General features: G+C 39.8%; 1 protein-coding gene across 1 annotated transcript in view; it reads right to left on the bottom strand.

Moving 5' to 3' along the window:
* Positions 1-19,863, bottom strand: part of LOC106856498 (transcription initiation factor TFIID subunit 4-like) — a 145,795-nt gene that overhangs the window by 51,019 nt on the left and 74,913 nt on the right. Inside the window, exon 13 of the mRNA XM_088171815.1 lies at positions 18,973-19,029. Coding sequence (XP_088027941.1) covers positions 18,973-19,029 — 57 coding nt within the window. The remainder of the gene's footprint in view (positions 1-18,972; positions 19,030-19,863) is intronic.

Here is a 19,863-nt window from a genome sequence, read left to right as displayed (position 1 = left end):
AGTAGCCATATATGTTAAAATGCTGCCAATACAGGATTTGATAAGGTAATAAAAGCCAAATTGTAAAAGTAAGTTTCTGTAGCCACAGAGCCAACTCAGCCCACCAGGATCTACATTTTATCTACTTACAATTCCCAGCTTAATTCAGAAATATCACCTAAGAAGAAATGAGAGGAGGCTCCCAGCACCACAGAAACTATAAATATCAACAGCATTCATGGCTGAAGACAAGCAGCAGTGACCCCTGAGCAGGAAGCTGGCAATGGAGGGTGCTAAAAGGCAGAAATGTTTGATGAATGCAAGATCATATAAACAATGATCTAAGCATTGATTTCTAGCCAATAGGCATCCATAGAAATCCCTCCTAATTCTGTTTGCAATGGATGGCTCAATTCCTGATAACAGGGTCATATGCTGAGAAAAACTTGTCTTAATTGATGGTTCTGTAACATATATCTATCAGTCTGAGACAGTGATTATACCCCCTGGAAAAACACCTTTTCTGCTGAGGAGTGCCTGAAATGCAGAACCATTACACATGTCCTAAGAAGCCTGCAACAGAAGGTGCAATTAAAAATGAAACTCATTAAAAATGTTGGCCAGAACCTCAAGAAGTCCAGGACAGTGATGAGGAAGGATGGGTGTCTCAGGGAATTTCAGGGAGCCTTGCAAAGCTCGTGTGTGCAGCAGGTCTGTGTGTGCTGAAACCTCTCAGGGTCAGCACAGCTCCACTGCTAAGGAACTGCTCCAATACTGCAGAGAGTACAACAGGCACTGCAAAAATGCCACACCAGAGAGGATTCACCTGTGTAACAGCAGCTCATACACCAAACACATTCTGTGGGACTTAAACATGCACGGCTCTGACAAATTGTATCTCCTTTTCTTCAGTGCAGAGCTGGATGCTGCTCCTTCACAAGTGTCCTCCCACAAGTCAGGAAAAGCTCCAGCTGTCCCTTGCAATGGCTGCACAGCTATTTGAACTAGATCAAGATTTTTCTTTACTCTGAAAGATGTTTGTCTGTTGGGTTTTGGTGGGGGGAGTTTCTTCTTTTTTTCTTACCCACACACTTTTAACGGCGGTTGAAAATTATTGCATAGCATTGGGAAAAAAATCACCCTGGGCAAAGACCAAGCTGGGAATGTTTCAGCCTCAAGATGACTGTTTCTCAAAATAATGAGCATCTGAACACAGTTCTGGAATCTTAACTGGGGTACTTTGGACCAAGCATCCTTCCTACAACAGACATTTCTGTTTATTACATCTAATTTCATTATGTTTTACAAGTTTACTCAAATTTTCCATTTAGACGTGCCCTATTACTTTCAAGACAATGTGTCAAACTCTGATACAGAAAATGCCAGGTGCATCCTGCCTTTCATTTTTATTTTTCCCTCAAATAAAAGCCTGAATTGTAATATTCCCCAGTCTTGTGCATTACACAGTTAAATGGGATTTTTAAAACAATTATCCTTATATCTATAATTTTATCCCCTTACTACTCAAGACCACATACTGTCTGAACTTTTATACATATATGTGTGTATATATATGTGTATATATACGTGTGTGTGTATATATGTGTGTATATGTATATGTATATATATGTGTGTGTATAAGAGTCACAGGTTTAATTTTCTTGGAAGTATCCTTAACAGCTGACTTATAATTTATAAAAAATCAAAAGCATGAAGAATTTGAGATTTGATTTTAAACTCTTGCAATTTTTTAACATACTGGGTCGCATTTTTTTATTTTCCAAATACAATGTGCTATTATTTAATTATTTGCTAATTTAAACCCATTTATTTCTGCAACAGTCCAGCTATTTCTTAAGCTACATATTCCTATCTAGAGTAACACAGGGTATAATAAATACTTAAGGAAGATATTCCTCAAACACCTCTGAGTTCTACAACAATGGATTTTTTTGTCCTTCTAGTAACTTCAATCACTACATTCCTTTACTCCTCAGAATCTGTTGTTTGAGCTGCAGTACAAATTCTCTGGTTTTGGTTATATTATTCCTCAAACAATTTATCTCCAGTAGCACCAGTTCCAGGCTCTCCTATGCTAGGCTGGAGACACATCTGTTTGAAACTTTTATATTTGTTAGGTCCTGTAAGAGTGTGTGGCAGATTTGCCAAACCAAACTGGAGCAAAGCCCATTTGAGCCATCGAGGGTTTCTGAGGCACAGACCTGGGCAGGACCAGCACTACAAGAGCTGGCAGCTTATTGGAGTGAGAGCAGAAAAAAAACGCTGAACAATTCCCCAAGATCTGTCCTTTTGTTATTATGTCTTAATTTTATTTTGGAGCAAGGCAGCTATGGACTATCACAAATCTTCCCAAGCTGCTCTTCAAAGGACACAGCAGGATGACTTCAAGAACACGAGCCCAGGAGCTCAGTGGTTTTACTCTGGGGCTCCCCAGTTCAGGAGCACCCAATGGAACATCCTCACTCCCAGGGCCTGGCACGAAGGATAGGATCAAGTATTTTCCCAGATTTTTCATCTAAATATCCTCCCCAGATTTCTAGGACCTTCTCCTTTCCCCCTGAAGTGAGGACTCAAACTGATGCTTTAACCAAGATCAGGGAATATAAAACACAATGAAAGCCTGTGTGGAAGTTGGTCATGTCTAGAGTTACAGACTGAAGCAATAAGAGCAGGAAACCTGTTGAGCTGTGGCTTTGGGACAACTGATAGAAACACTGGCATATGGGAGGGCACTCAACAAAGAGTTTGCTTTTTAAAAATCATGCACTGGAAAATAGGAGTGCAAGCAGTAACTCCCAAAGGCTGTGCTGCCCACTGTAACACCGTGCTCAACGTTGGACTAGAACATGAACCAACTGCTCTGCTTTTCACAGGGTGAAGTATCCATGAACTTTTTTGGAAACACCCTCTAAAGAATCTCCCATACAACAGCATTTGGATGGTGAGAATTCTCCATGGCTGCTGCAATTTTGTGTTAGTGTTAGGGAGTCTGATCAGGAATTTTATCTGCACCATCTTCTCTGTGCACCAGGGGTTTCAAGCAGAGCACGACCTTTTGTTACTTTTATTTCTGTCCATCTGTGGCACACACTTGAAATCTGAATTAATTAGACACCAGTAAACCAGAATTGCACCAAGAAGATGAAGGAAGTTCTTGGCTGTCCTATCAATGGAGCCAGCTAAAGACTGAGGCACACAGGAAGATCTCATCTTCCTGGAAGTGAACAGTGACAGTTATTTCACACCATAAAATCTCATGTCAGCCTAAACCATTTTCCCCATTTTTCCCAAATTAGTATTTCTATTTTTTGGTAAAATTTCTCTGGCTATATGCCATTAGCACAAACTTCAGAATAGCAGAAATTTTAAGTGCATTTAAAATAGCAGTTAATCAGAAATTCTAGTAAGAGGCTTTAGTAACTAGATTATTCCAAAAGAAAATGCCCAGATTTTGATACCAGTCCTCTAGCATTCTTATGGGAAATCTGCATCTTGAAACTGCCAGCCTCATTTGAGGAAATGAGGCAAATGTAGCAATCTACTAAAAATCATTTGGCTGTAATAAGTAATTTTAATCAAATAGTTAGAGAGAATGGCATTGGAGTTAATGTCGGAAGTGTCATGAACAGATGGGAAATGTGCAGTGTAGCGACTGGTTGTGCACTTTTAACTCAATATCCTCTTCTGCAGCCTGGATTGTGGTTTGATCAAGTCTAAGTGACATGACAAAAACAAATTTAATTTATTCTGAAACTATATTCAACTAAAGAATACACAATACAGCAAGTGTGCTACTCTGCTGGCAAGTGATGTTCGAGGCACAGCAGAACACGGGGAACAAAAATAGCCACACGCCCACCCCCTTCTTCCCCTTAAAAGTTGTGGGGGTGGTGCTGGGGGTTCACTTGTAAAATGGAAGTTCCACTGGGGATGCAAAACAAGCTTGAATTTAAATAATCTACATCTTTTCTATTTTAGATTTAACTATAGCAAAACCGCCACTGCTCATTTGTGCTGCAGATCAAGGGAACAACGCACCACAGTGTGGGGACAAAATATTTCAAGCAATTTCTCAGACACTGTGACAAGTAGTAAATTAGGGAATCTTGTAAGTACAATACAGTAGTCATCCCCTTCTATTGATCACATATAATTTACATCTTACAAAGATGTGAATTCTTGCATTCTCACTCCACAAGGAAAATCTCAATGATTTATTCATTTCAAATAAAAAATAGAAGGTAGATGAGAAGAATTACTTCACAGGCTGTAGCTTTCTCAGGGCACTAGTGCTAGGCTCTTCTTTCGCACTGCCCGAAGGGCCTTTGTGTGCAAGTCCCTCTAATTAACAAGGTGAATCATGCAGCAGTTCCCTAATTAGTGAACATGACAAGCCAATGGAAACAAGCAGACAGACCTGGCGTACAGATATGGTCAACAAAAGGCACAGCAACACACCATTAAAAAATGCCTATTTCATGTAAATAAAATAGCAAGAGAACGAGCCTAATACTTAATTTTCCTTTTCATGTTTTATGCTTATTCCTCATTTATTGCAGATATAAATAACGACACGATAAATCAAGGTTTCCAACTGCAAGTCACACCACCTCTCCAAAATCAAAGACTACTTATCCTACGTGAATAAGCATCTGCTCAAGGGGCATTATTTGTTTTCTCTCTTGTTTTTCTGCTTTAAAGAACTGCAGTTACACTAAGCTTAGGACTTTAAGAATCCCTTAATTAATTCTATTCAAAATTATTTTTTCTTGAAATCCTTTTACACCAACAGATGAAAGGAGTGCAATAGTTACATTATTATAGCAGTATAAAAAATGCCTACATTCCCAACATGTCATAATTTCTACCTTTTGTATGAGAATAAATAAGTGAATAATCAAAGAATCAGATTTGCATTAGAAAGGAAATGAGATGATCTAAAATGCACATCCTTACCTTCCTCTTTATAAGTAAAATACTTTTTAATCTTTCACTCTTCGTTCTGCTTTTCCTAAAAATACCCATCCCATCTCCAAAACAACACAAGGAGGTTAACTAATTTTCAATTTACTGCATATTGAACCTTTGATTTAGATTTTTACAATCCTTCAACGTATTACAAGTCTAAAATGTGTGTCACCACCAGCAGAATATAATTCTTCACAGAAAAACTCCACTATGTTTTTTGCTCTCTATTCTTTTGCATATTATCATAAGTAAGGAGGACTACAGATTATATCCCAATTACAGGCTCCTCTTTCTCACAGTCTTGGGGAAAAAATTCTGACTTTCCTCTTCAAATCATGAGGGTAAAAGGGTAAAACTTTCTTATGTTCTAAAACTGATGTTCAAAATACTAATGTCTAAAACAACCCACATTTTCTGACCAGTCCAGCCTTAAAAATATGGGAATTAAGCTAATGATCCCCAGGAAATAATTGTTCCACATGCCCTTAAAGGTTGTTTTTCGGCTAGAAATTTGAAGAATATTTAATGATGTTCCATTATAGAACTGATCAGCTGTTTCACAGCAGTTTTATATTCACAATAAACACTCTCAGAGATCACAAGAACACTGGAATCTCTACTGTTTGCTGTGCTCATTTCCCCCTTCTTGTCTGTGTGCACTTCCCAACTAATCTGGGATCCCACCCAGCACAACCCTGCCTAGGACAGCTCCAAAGCCAGGCTGGAAGTATCCTGTTTTACCATCAAGGCACAATGGATAATCTGCTAACAAGTGAGCTCTGATGTGCCATATGCAGGCAGGAAGGATTCAGCAAACAAGCTGTCACAAACATTTACTGTTGCACAGAGCAGCCAACTCAGCAGAGCTCTCAGTGGGCTCTGCACTGCTCACACTCAGCCACACCATCAGCACCACACAGCTGCACTCACAGGGAGCTACTGCAAAGGCACAACAGCCCCTGCACTGACAGCCTCCACCAGCCTCTCTGCATCCCAAATCACAAAAGCAAGGTGAGGAGATGGGACTCAGACACTAAACAGGCACAGCCAGAAATCAGTGCAAAATCACAACATTTGATTGATTGCAATTGATTTTCAAATAAACTGCACACACAAACACAGGTTATTTCATATATATAATTACAAAAGTATTTTGCATTTAAGCAATAATGTTAGGTGCAGCTGATAGCAATAAATCCTAATTGTCCACAGAGGTTCTTATGAGATTATATCTAATACCAGAGGGACAAATTCTGTTTGTTTTGAATATTGCTACTGATGTCAACAGAGTTATTCCATACTTACAACAGTGTGGTAGAAGAATTCAATTATACCATTTAAATGTAAGGGACACACATTTAAAAAGTGACAGGAGCAAAAAATACACTCAGAGGTACACAGGGCAAAACCAAAAATCTCCAACACAAACCAGTCAGATCATTCTCATACTTGCTACATAGCCTGCCACATGTCCTCAGCACTGCTGAATGCTGGCATGCCTGCTAAGGCAGACATTTCCTTACCTATTGGATTTAGGATGCTTGTTTTTCAAATTTCAGTACTTCCCAGACATGATTTCTCCACATAGCTAGATGGACGGATGAACATTTTTTAACTGAGGAATTGTTTTTAAAGCCTCAGTTAAAATTACCTGAGGATATTTATGAAATGTACATTTATGATTTTTTCTTTTGTATAGCTGAGCAGATCACAGAAATCACCATACACTGCGATGTGAACAGAAGCATCCATTGACAATTGAAGCAATATATGCATTTTAAATAACATAACAATGTATTTAAATGTTATGGTAGCTCTCTATCCAAACCATCAAATAAACACAGAGCAGAACACTGTCCCATATTACTGAAACCCAGCACCTTGGACTGAGCACCACGACTGCACACAAAACAATAGTTCAGTAAAGCATATTTTATCTCTATGTAAATTACCAGACTAAACCTTGACAAAACTGGCATAAAAAATGGTCTCAGGAAACTTTGCCAGTCTCTCATGGCCTCAAGTTACCTTTCTCCTCTGCTAAAAATCAGAGTGTTGTTTGATTTCTGCACCCTAAAATAAGGCACAAGTTTTCAATTTGAGACTTAATTACAGAAGCTCTCAGGGTGAGCTAATGGAGCTTCATGTTCTTTAGGTGTTTCCATGCAACCTGAAGGTCTGCATCAATCCATCCTGCAGTCACCTAGATCACTAAAAAGGTAAAAACAGCAGAAACATGCAAACAAGGTATTTCTTAGAGGGAGGAAAAAATCATGCCAAACTTTTGTTTTCTGATACACACAAGAGATTCCTGAACATACTGCTTAAGAAGGAAAGACTAGCAAATGCTGATGACAGACCATTATTAAAAGAGAGAACAATTTTGCTGAATATTGAATTTACCATTCCTCAAAACAGGAAGCTGAAAGTAGTTGACTTAATTAAACAGCAGCATATGCAACAAAATAATGATCCATATTGAATAACCTTCTCAATCATTACCTGTCACACAAAGGCAGGGCAGATACCCTGGATATTCTACAGGTACCCCCAATGGGAGCCCATCTCACCTGGCCTAGCTGGCAGGTGGCCACTGCAGCCACCACATGTTGGGCTGCTTTAAGACTAAGGGCTCTATGAAAACACAGATCACACATCCCCAGAATTTCAACACAGATTTTGAAAATAAAGACAAAATTATCCTATTTCTCATCAAAATATGCTCTCTTCTCTAGTACAGTGTGATGCCTTGGGTTTTAGCTTTTATATTTTTCAGAATCTCTGCTGCTTAGTGTGTAACATTGAAACTTCACATTAGATGTTATTAAGGTCTCTTCACAGGGTGGTTAGAAAAACAATTCCTTCCCAGCTGGAGAATCAAGGACAACTGGTACCCAAAAAGCAAAAACAATGGTGAAGGAAAGGGGGCAAGGCAGGGGCTGAGACTTCATAGCCTGGGGCTGTGCTTGGAGAATTGACCCCAAGACGTAGATGAAGCAAAACTTACAAAAGTGTAAAAACTCGTGACCAGGATCCAGCTTGGATTTGACTTGGGTGTAGCCCTGGCCAGGCTTCTGCACTGCCCAAGGTGGATCCTTTCAATAAATTCCTATTTTATCCCTTTTGCTCTGTCTAGTCTCTGTTCCAGGTCAGCCTTTCCAGGTAACAAATGAACATTCTGCTCATCTCCTTTGTCCTGAACACAATTAATCCCGAGTTTAGCACTTATGCTTTATTTTCCTATTTATGATTTTTGACACTTCCCTAAAGCTTACTTAAACTATCTGACAGGTTTGCCAGATATGAGTTCTTCTGCCAGGACAGATTTTTTTATTATTACTGTTTTTTAATAGATTTTCAAGCACCTCACCACATGAATATGGCTTTTGGCCATTAAGAGAAATATTCAGAATCTACACGGTGTTATTTCTGTTTCAAGAATAGAAAGGTCTGTTCTGGATATAAATAAATTTTCTACTTGTGGAGGGAAAGGACACAGCAATGTAAAAGACCTACTCTGGACTTCATGGCTGTGCAGAGTCAATAAACCCATGAGCTGTAATTACATCACACTGGTTTTCAACTTGCTTCACTTCAACCCTACCTGATACTGAGGCATCAGTTTTTAGGAAGCTCTAACACCTCAGTGTACAGACACTCATCAGTATAAATGCATATTTCCCATTCCAGGAAATCAGGTATTTACAACCATTTCCATGGAAATCTAGAAGTTAACCAACAATCCAGCAGCAATTTGTAATGCTAAATGAAAACAAAACTCCTACAAATCATTACTCAACTGCCCAATAACATTAAAAATACATTAATACCTTTCAAGTGCTCACATTTCAGAAAGAATCATACCTACCTTTAACAAGGATATTTGAGGGGAAAACAATCTATATTGTGAATGATAATAAGAAATTTTATTTATTTAAAAGATTACCACTACTACTGCAGAGTAACTACTTTCACAGAATATGCTGAGCAGTATCTCATTATTCAGCTGATATAGTTACTCTTTCACAGGCTGACACAGTATTTTTTTAACAAGACTTAACTAAAAATAGGAAATAGATGCTAACACACCTTTCATGACCTCTGCCACTTACCTTGTGGTTTAGAGAACAGTTGCATAAAAGCTAGCTACAGTCAGAAATGTGGAGTGTTTAGTTAACCAAAATGGACACATTTTTCCCTACTGTTAATGGTATAAAGTATTTTCAAAAATGGGCTGGAAAGGAAGTTTTAAATTACTCTGTTTAAAATTTTACTACTGCATTTCAACTTCTGCTTTAACTGTGCTCCCATGAATTCTTTCATCTTCCACTACCAGGTGAGAAGCAGATCCCAGCTGTTATGAAAAGCAGTGTGCTCTATGAAATGTATACATTCCAAAGGAGGTGCAGCCCTCTTGAGAAGACAGAACATGTGAACACCCACCCAGACTGTGGCAGGGAGGTGGCAGTGGGGAGCAGAGGGAGGTCTGGGTGTGGGGTTTGCACAAAGAGAGCTGGGGTAGGAATTAGAGGATTCAGGAAGTGCAGCCCCAGCCCAGCCCAGGACAGGCACACACGGAGCAGGGATGTGCAGTCCCAGCCCAGGACAGGCTCACACGGAGCAGGGATGTGCAGTCACAGCCCCAGCCCAGGACAGGCTCACACGGAGCAGGGATGTGCAGTCACAGCCCCAGCCCAGGACAGGCTCACACGGAGCAGGGATGTGCAGTCCCAGCCCAGCCCAGGACAGGCTCACACGGAGCAGGGATGTGCAGTCCCAGCCCAGGACAGGCTCACACGGAGCAGGGATGTGCAGTCACAGCCCAGGACAGGCTCACACGGAGCAGGGATGTGCAGTCACAGCCCAGGACAGGCTCACACGGAGCAGGGATGTGCAGTCCCAGCCCAGGACAGGCTCACACGGAGCAGGGATGTGCAGTCCCAGCCCAGCCCAGGACAGGCTCACACGGAGCAGGGATGTGCAGTCACAGCCCAGGACAGGACAGGCTCACACGGAGCAGGGATGTGCAGCCCCAGCCCAGGACAGGCTCACACGGAGCAGGGATGTGCAGTCCCAGCCCAGCCCAGGACAGGCTCACACGGAGCAGGGATGTGCAGTCACAGCCCCAGCCCAGGACAGGCTCACACGGAGCAGGGATGTGCAGTCACAGCCCCAGCCCAGGACAGGCTCACACGGAGCAGGGATGTGCAGCCCCAGCCCAGGACAGGCTCACACGGAGCAGGGATGTGCAGCCCCAGCCCAGGACAGGCTCACACGGAGCAGGGATGTGCAGCCCCAGCCCAGGACAGGCTCACACGGAGCAGGGATGTGCAGTCACAGCCCAGGACAGGCTCACACGGAGCAGGGATGTGCAGTCACAGCCCAGGACAGGCTCACACAGAGCAGGGATGTGCAGTCCCAGCCCAGGACAGGCTCACACGGAGCAGGGATGTGCAGTCACAGCCCAGGACAGGACAGGCTCACACGGAGCAGGGATGTGCAGTCACAGCCCAGGACAGGCTCACACGGAGCAGGGATGTGCAGTCACAGCCCAGGACAGGCTCACACGGAGCAGGGATGTGCAGTCACAGCCCAGGACAGGCTCACACGGAGCAGGGATGTGCAGCCCCAGCCCAGGCTCTCCCTGGATCCTCCCTCTCCCGTCCCCCGGGGCCGTGCATGTGACGCGGCGCCCGCAGGATCTGGGGGCAGATGAAAGCTGGCAGCTGTGGCTGCCTCGGGCGCTCCAGGCTGCCAAACAGGGCTCACAAACACGTTAGCTCAGCAGCAGAATTAAAGCCCTCATTCAGGTTTGTTTTGGAGTAAGGAACCCATTCGCACAGAGGGGATGGGGGTAATTTGCCCTGCGGCCTTAAGCCTAAATACACCTTGACCTCCTCCTGCAAGCTGTATAGAGTAGAGCAGGCTTGACTAAGGGGCCGAATCATCTAAATAATAATTTATGTTGTTGTCCAAGCAACCTCCTCAGTTTCTGACAAGCAGACACAGCTGACATTTGCTGCCCTCTACTTATTAAACAGGCAATCATATTCTAAAGTGCTCTTATTCAGCCAAATTAGCACAAAAGTAAATCTGTTGCAGTGTTCAGATAAAACAGTTGTGTGATTTTTCCACATTCAGAGCTTGCTCTAAAGAATTTTTTTTCTTTTTTCCCCCGTCTATGCCAGTGTGATAAATTGTTCTAAACAAGGTTGCTTCTACCTGAGGAAGACACGTATTTAAACAGAATACCACTGAAGCAAAATGAGAAATGGAAATTTAGTCTTGACCTCTCCCTTGCACAAACTGATCTGGTGTGAATATATATATATTTATATATATATTCAGAAAGAGAGTGTTTATGTGTGTTTATAGTTAAATAGATTTTTTAAAAAATTAAAAATCCTTTCAGAAAAGGAACTACTGTTGCATGCATTCCTCGCTGCTTCCTCTGCAACCTCTGGATGCAATTGTCAGTACTCAGGACCCAAACCCAAACCACCTTATCACAAATCTTACATGCCAAACATGGAAAATAACAGCTCCCTTATCTCTGCACTAAGCTTGGTTGTCCAGGCATCCAAAAGGGATTAGAAACAGGGGGCTGCCACCCTCCACTTGTTCAAAATAAAAAAGCAGCAGCACTGGTTATTCCTACAGACACAGAAGGAAAACTACAGGAAATCTGAACGTCTGAAGGTTCTACTGTTACCACCTTAAAAAAATTCATTTTACAAGAGGAAGGCCCTGCTGGAGCATTTTGGTGAAATTCAGAAAAGCTAAGTCACCTTCAGCTTCAGAAATTCTTTGCAAAAAGCTTTTACCATTCTAAACCCAAGCTCTGGAAATGCACATTCAAGTAGTTCTGCTGCTGTCTAATGAGAGGCTCTTTACTTAACAACCTTTGCTGTGTTAGGCAGACTCATCACGGTGAGTGTGCTCTGGAAGGTGATGGAGACAACAGGGATGGCTTTCTCCTTCCCTACCACCTTTCTGCTTTAAAAAATGAAATCCATTAGGTAGAAAAGACTTTGTAACAGCTCTTTAGGAACTGTTCAAACACAACCCAAATATATTTCAAACCAGAACTAAACTCTACTTTGAAAATGAGTCTTCCTCACCAGTTTTACTTGAAAATTAAAAGAGTACACAGTTATTTACAATTTTGTTAGAAAACATGACAAAACAAGAAATAATCACAAAAAGAAAAGTCAACTTTTACAGGTGTATACAACTTAGCTGTCTCATGCCCCCCACTCTCAGAGCACTAAATGGGAACCCTTTTGGCAGCAAAGTAAGAAAATCATGGTATTTCATTGGTTATGAATATCTGCTAAAGCCTCAAACAGCAGATTGCACCAGGACAAATACACTTGTCACACAAAATCTAAGGAAATTCTATTGCTGTTGAGTTAACTTGAAGGTTGATACCTTTCAAATACTCAGTGAGACATCAGCTAAACAAAAACAATGCTTGACTAGATAAGGAACAATTGCTTTCTTGTTCCTTTGTCTTGTCACAGCCAGAGAAGCCCAGAATGGTTTGGCTTGGAAGGGAACTTAAAGATCCTCTCATTCAATGGGCAGGGACACCTCCCACAGTCCCAATGTCCAGCCTGGCCTTGGGCACTGCCAGGGATCCAGGGGCAGCCACAGCTGCTCTGGGCACCCTGTGCCAGGGCCTGCCCACCCTGCCAGGGCAGAGTTTTTTACTAATATCTAATCTAAACCTACCCTCTGCCAGTGTGAAGCCATTCTCCCTTGTCCTGTTGCTCCAGGCCCTTGCAAACAGTCTCTCCATCTTTCCTGCCAGCTCCTCCAGGTAGTGGAAGGTCACAGTCAGGTCACCCTGAAGCTTCTCTTCTCCAGGCTGAACAATCCCATTCTCACTGTCCCATTTTGTTTTGCATAAGCCCCTGCTTTCCAAGCTATGCCATCTCATTTTTCCTGCTTATGAACACCCCCAATAAAAGCCCCACAGATCTGACAAGGACCTTTGTGAGGAACAAAACATGGATACAATACAAGGATCCTTCTCACACAAGGCACTCACATCGGTGTAAACCAAGTTCCAAAAATTTGTTTTCTAGGTAGTAAGTATAAACAAAGATAAAGGAGTGTTCTTAATTTTATACTATAAAGATGGTGGTATAAAAATAGTTTGTTACTTAAGAATGGCTGTGTATTTAGCTCCTCAATTAGTAAAACAGCATTTCCCTTTAAGAATGCTAAAGCCAACAGTTTACATCAGTCATGAAAAATAAGCATTCATGTTAACTAAACAAGAGCTGGGCAGTATGTGTGTGCTGGAATAATGCATCACTATGGAATGCCACCAACTTGATTTTGTAGAAGAAAATTATTACACTGGACAGCATTGGATTTAATTCAGATTTTTCGTAGACTAATACCATAAGCCTGGGTTAGAGAAAAGACAAAAACCACCCCAGCCTTTGACTCAGCTCTAATTAATATACATTTTACCTAAGCAGGAATAAATAATTTGACTCAGCTGGAAGATATCATGGTCATTTCTCTGATTCCCCAGCATTTTCCTGTCAGTTATCCAGTTTCTGACCCTCTGTACAGCCAGGGTGACACCACACTTCAACTTCAGCCAGACAACTTCTGCTCTGAGCCCAGGAGAACAGGTTGGAATTGTCATCACCTTCAATTTTACAAAGAGATATGCAAGAAGCTCTGCTGAATAGTAAGATTGCTATTGACCAAAATTCTTCAGCACTTGTAGAATTCATTGCATTTCATCCTTGGAAACACTGAGAATCTGGAAGACTTACACACCAAGATCCATATGTAACAAACTTATTACTGTATATAGATTATCTTGCTCCCCCAGCACCATTTGCACATGGAAATGTAATGCCATGCCTCTCTTGTCCTTGGTTATAAGCTTTATAATCAACTTCAGGCATCAGAATTTGGGACTATTGCCATAATATACCTGTACATCTAAATAATATCCGCTAAAAGAAAAAAAAAATCACACCTAATTTAAGCAATAAACTTGCTAATGCAGCAGGACTTCCAGGAGAGTATTTAGACTAATAAGACAGGACCACTCCTCTCTGAGGTAAAAGTTTAGTACTAACATTTTAACAATTTTTTAACTTCAGAAAAATCTTGTACTCTGAAGCCAAACCCAGGGCAGCATTGCACAAACTTAAACCAGACAGGAATGGTCAAAGTATTTTTCTGGGTACAAACAACAGACTTGTGGTACAGGGAAAGAATAAAAGAAGTGAGTGTTACCTGACTTTCTACACTTACTGGCAAAAACACTTGCATTCCTTCTGCATCACAGCTGTAGCACTGGTAACCTGATACAGAAAACTATTCAAGAAATAAGTCTGCTCTGCAGAATCAGTGTGGTCTAAACACTGCTTAATCATTACTTCAAGTATCACACTCATAGCTTTTTCTTCTTCCCACCTACTGACACTCAGATGGGTTAGAGAGCTATGTGGAAATTTAATTTAAATTTATTCCTGTTCAAGTGCCCTATTTCTCAGTGGACTGTGTTACAAGAAATCAATTTAAGATAAGATTGCTGCTTTTAAATCAATATTTTTATGTCAGGTATGATGAGACAGAAAACTTACTTAGACTTCTCATCACTGAGACATTGCTTTTGTAGTACAATCTTTAAGGACTTTGGCTTTGCTGAAAAGGTGAATAAATGAACTTGCCAAACAGAACAAAATCCTTTTCATTTGCATTTCATTTTCAGTAATTATGATAACTGCAGCAAACTATCATTTAAATATTTTAAAAGAAATCACTCCTATTGAGTTGATACATAAATATTAGTACAGTGACAATAATTTATTTAGTGTAAAGCTGTTTTCCTATTGTAATCACTAAGCACATGATGCTGGAGTTCCAGTAGCTCTGCTACAAGTTAAGTTCTTCTGGGGGGTTTAAAACCTCCAAGGCAATGTTAGAATCATGTAACACATACATCACAGGATGCACATATTTCATTATTTTGAAGAGAAGGATCCTATAGCTTCTTCAAGAGCTCCATCTGCTAGCAGTCCACATATTTTACTGCATAAACTCCAAAAAGGATACAGGCCAAAGTGTGAACCTCAGCCCAGCAGGGCTCTTGTTCCAGAGGACACTGCAGACATGGGGGATGCAGCACCCAAGGGTGACCTCAATGTGCATGAACAGCCTGTGCCTGCTCTGCTCCTGCAGGAACCCAAAGCCCCTGGCCAGGGAATGCTCCCAAACCCCTGCAATGCACAGTCAAGGACCTCCCCCAGCCCCAGGCAGCTGGGCCAGCTCTGCTGCCAGGGACACACCGAGGGCTGGCCCCGTGTCTTCCCCAGCATCCCAAGGCTCCTGGGATGGAGATCAGCAGGTCAGACACCTCCCCTGCACGGCTGGTGAGCACATGTGAGAACAGAGGGCACTGGCTGTGACCTAGCCTGAGCTGGGGCCTGGATACAGCCCCACACACTCATGGGGGCTGGTTTCAGTTTTCAGTATTATGCCATATTCTTGGTTGGTGATGACACAAACATTTGAACCAAGTTCATCCTTCAGGATCAAGCTCAACAACTTGATTTCTAAACTAAATTAATTCTAAATTAAAACATTTTTTAGGCAACAGAGCCTGATATGCAGAACACCCCTGACAGAAAGGATGTGGAGGATCTCACTCTCCCTGCCTTTCTTCTAAACCATTTCTATCATTAATTACTAGGTGTTGACTCAGATATTCCTAATCTTGATCTATTCTTGCTATCAGTTACATGGCTTGTTTTATGTTCTATTTAATAGAGCTTTTTAAGGAAATTAGAGAACTCATAATTTCTTTAACCTACATTTGTGACTTCCAGACTACATAAATCAGTGTATTTCCTAAAGCTTGATTTTAAAAGCTTTAGTCATGCTTTGTTCATTGAAGCTTATCAGGGTTAGTTTAGCAAAACTTAGTTTCAGTGATTTTCTAATCACACTCTAACAATAGCAGTTCTGTGCAAAAACTTAACTATGTGTTGGCTAAAATGGAAAATGGAAAATTCCATTGCTTATGATTAATACCCCGCTTATTATTAATTACAACAATTAAAAAGTTAATTTAAACCATTAATTAGAAAAAATAATTAGGAAAGTTTTATAATTTCCAACAAAACAGACACTGCTCACAAATGATTCTGTTTCTTACATTAAATTGTACCAAGTCAGACATCTCAGAATTTGTTATAAAGCAATGCAACAAATAATAGCTGAAAAGCCTTATTCTTCCCTGAAATAGTCTCAATAGAAACTATTTTTCAGTAGTTTATTAAACAGGTTTAGCATGTGATTGTTTCAATGGTATCCAGTGAAAAAAGGCTGCACCAACTCAGAAGTGTGAAAGCAAATGTAGAGTTTTGAGCAATATAATCCTCCACAGGCACATTCTCCTATTGCTTTCACTCAAGTGCATTTGAAACAGGCTAATACCAAAGCAAAATCAATCACTCAAAGTGAAATCAGAGTGGGTTTGCAGTGCCTTAACTAAAACAGTTAAAACAGTCTGGGTGTGAATGAAACCTGACTGTTATGTCTGTCCTGCAGATGGGTCCTTCCTTTGTTTGGGTAAGTATTTAAATGCAGTTTAAACTTGATTTATGCCAATTTGGTTTAAATAATATGCAGTGGCTTGAAGACTGGCTAATAAATGGATCAAGATGGAACTACAGAGAAAAAAAACCCAAATCTTCATCTAATAAAATTAATTTTAAAATGTGTTCAAAGGATTCCACTTACATTGTCTTCATGGCATTAAGAAGCAAAGAGAAAACTTTCAACTGGTAGACATTCTGTAAAGAAATCGAGCTAATCTTTTTTTCTTCTTAAATTAGGAAGAAAAACAGAGCCTTACAGAATGAAGACTCCAAAATATCCATAAAGGAGAATGTTTTGGAACAAATAACCTTTCCTAGTTTTCCTTCTTTCCTCTTCATCCTATTATTCCTTGTATTAGAACCTTTATTTTGCATTCCAAAGCAGCATTTTCCAGAGTTCCCTCAACGTTTTGAATAAGTTTTTCCTTTTAAGGAAAGATTTAGAATACTTTAAGACATCAAATCACTTCTTTTGGTACTTCACTTTCTCTCTCTGATTTCTGCCAGTAGTGTCACTGTTCAAACTGATTAAATCCTGAACCATTATCCATTTTCAGAACATAATAATGCTATTATCAGCTGTTTTGCTGAGATGAAAAAACAAGCTATCTGAAAACCACATCATTAAACAAGTAACACAAACTAGACAAACTGCAGGTTTCTTGGGTGCCTTCTTTGTGCTTTTTAAAACACCACCTAACACCACTACAGGCCACAAGAATATCTGTGCAACAAAGATCTTCAGGCAACGTTCAAGCCACAGAAATCATGGAATCACAGCTTCCAATCCAGCTTATTATTGAAGCTCACAGTATCTCATTCATCAGCTTATACAAAACCTGGAAGAAACACAATTCCTCTCTGAGCTAGGGGTAAGAATATAAGCACATTTAAGACTAGCCCAGCTAGCAGTGAAGTTTTGAAATTTTTGACATTTCTTTTGGCATTGATTCAAAACTTTTAATTTCAAATGACAAAGCCATACCAAAGACAGTTTTTCTAATCAACCTTTTAAACTATAAAATGATTTATTTTTTTATTTTGGCAGTGCCAATATCAACTGACATGTCAGCATATATCCAGTGCAGAAAAAAACATGAACAATCTTAAAACAACATCTTGTCAGTACCATGCCACACTCCCCTTTGCAAAAGAAAATGTTTTTACTAACTAAATTTTAAGTGAAAGTCTCTAGAGCTTTAAAACACTGATTTACTAAAACCAGACACTGATGCAGCAGCAATGCATTTAATCCCAGCTCTGTTCACTGCAGCATGGCACCTTTGGCTCTCAGCTCAGCAGCCCTTCCTGCCTGCCATCAACTGCTCTCAGAAATCTCATTCTTCCTTTGCATACACTGGCTACATACAAAACCCAAGTATTATTAAAATCCTGCTTCTTTTCCTGCCAAATAACTTGATTACTCCATTTCATTTCAATACTTGCTTGACAAATCCAACTCTGGAAACACTAAGGCCTGGTCTAATGTTTACAAGAAGTCATTTCAGCAAGTCTTAACCACAGAATGAAATGAAGACAAATAAAACTCATCCATGTATTTGGATTTTTTTGACTCTTATATACATAAAATCTGTGTAGCTAACGGGACTCCAGAATACTGCCAAGAGGGAAATGAGACAGGAAGAACAGGTCAATATAAAAAACTTGTTATATGCATTTTTCTGTATATCTTACCTGCCAGTGCATAATAATTACCTGCTAATGTGTATATCCAAACAAGGTGGCTAAAAAGAATGGCTGAAATTGCTTTCAACTGATGGATATTTTAATCTAATTGATTTAAGTTACATCCCCATCCTAAGATGCCTTAAGCAAAGGACAGTCACTCATTTATAGCAAATTAAGGTACTCTTAGAGTAACACATCACAACTTCATAGGAAATTATTTGATATTTTTTAGATTATTGTAATTTAGACAAATGAGTAAACACTGAATCACGGGGTAGAGAAAATGATTGGCAATTACATTACCTGAAAGAATGTTACCAGAAGAAAATTGTTAAGTAACACATCTCTAAGAAAGCGACATTTTACTAAAAGACAAAGACATCTATTTTCCACCAAAATCTAGAGCTGCTGTCATCAACAAGCCAACAAAAGCTACAGCTACCTAAAATGGAAATGAAAATGTAATGTATGGAAATATTCTCTTATAAAATCTCCTTAGGCTTCACATGTATTAATGTATTAGTTTGCAAACATTAAGATCAAAGGCAAAGCAACAAATACATCCTAAAAAGTTTTTAGTCAGATTTTTATTAACGATATACAAGTAGCAAGGCATAAAAAATTAATATGTTCAAGCCTTGAAATGTCAAGTGTAATGATCTCTAGCTCTGCTTACCTCCTTTGCTTTTTGTTTCAGTCTAGCTTGCTCTGGGTCTTCTTGCCTTGAGCGACTCTACATGTTTAAAAAAATGGGGAAAAAAGGTTAACAGATGGTTTAAGAACCCCTCATCTGTTGCAGTAAGTTAAAAAATAGCAAATAAATAAGAATAGGATACAAGGTATCAAAGATGGGACACTTAAATTGATAGAAGTGCAATTTCAAACCCATAAGCCTCACCTAAAAGACAGTTAAATGTTCTGTTATAAACCAGATGTAGTCGAGATGTGAATTTAAAATACCAACCAACCAAAAAAAAAAAAAAAACCTGCAAAAAAGCAAAAAAAAAAACCCCAAAAAACCTCCAACCAACCAACTAATCAAAAAACCAACAAAAAACACAAAACAAAACCAACCAACCAAAAAAACAAACAAACAAAAAAATCAATCCAACCATGTTTTTGTCAATGTGGAAGTTTCCATACAGGTTTAAATTTCAATTATTTAGTACAAACAAATTCAAGCATCCAAGATCAGAAGTTACACTCTTTCCATTATCCAAACTTTTAAATTTAAGTCCTTACAGTCACATAATTTAAAATGTACTGTTTACAAATAAGCTTGTATTTAGCTCTTGGTAGAGAACCTGAAGAAAACCATTGTAGAGTTGCCCTCACAAAAGGTAAATCTTTAAAATAAAGATGTTACTATTTCATATGAGCTTCCTTTGGGTACAGCACAGAAATACACTCTGTTAAACCCATTCATCCACTACTAATATTAATGTTACAATTTTTAAAGCTGGATTAATATTGCTAAATGACAACTTTTGCATTTTCCTTCAAAACCAGGAACAGCTCTAAAAGCAGATAATTTAATTGCAATAACAACTTTTAACATTTCTTTAGA

This window comes from Sturnus vulgaris, chromosome 12, assembly GCF_052056855.1.
Source record: "Sturnus vulgaris isolate bStuVul1 chromosome 12, bStuVul1.hap1, whole genome shotgun sequence".
NCBI classification, from domain to species: domain Eukaryota; kingdom Metazoa; phylum Chordata; class Aves; order Passeriformes; family Sturnidae; genus Sturnus; species Sturnus vulgaris.
The sequence above is the reverse complement of the archived record's forward strand: the minus strand, read 5'-3'. Positions and strand labels throughout refer to the sequence as shown.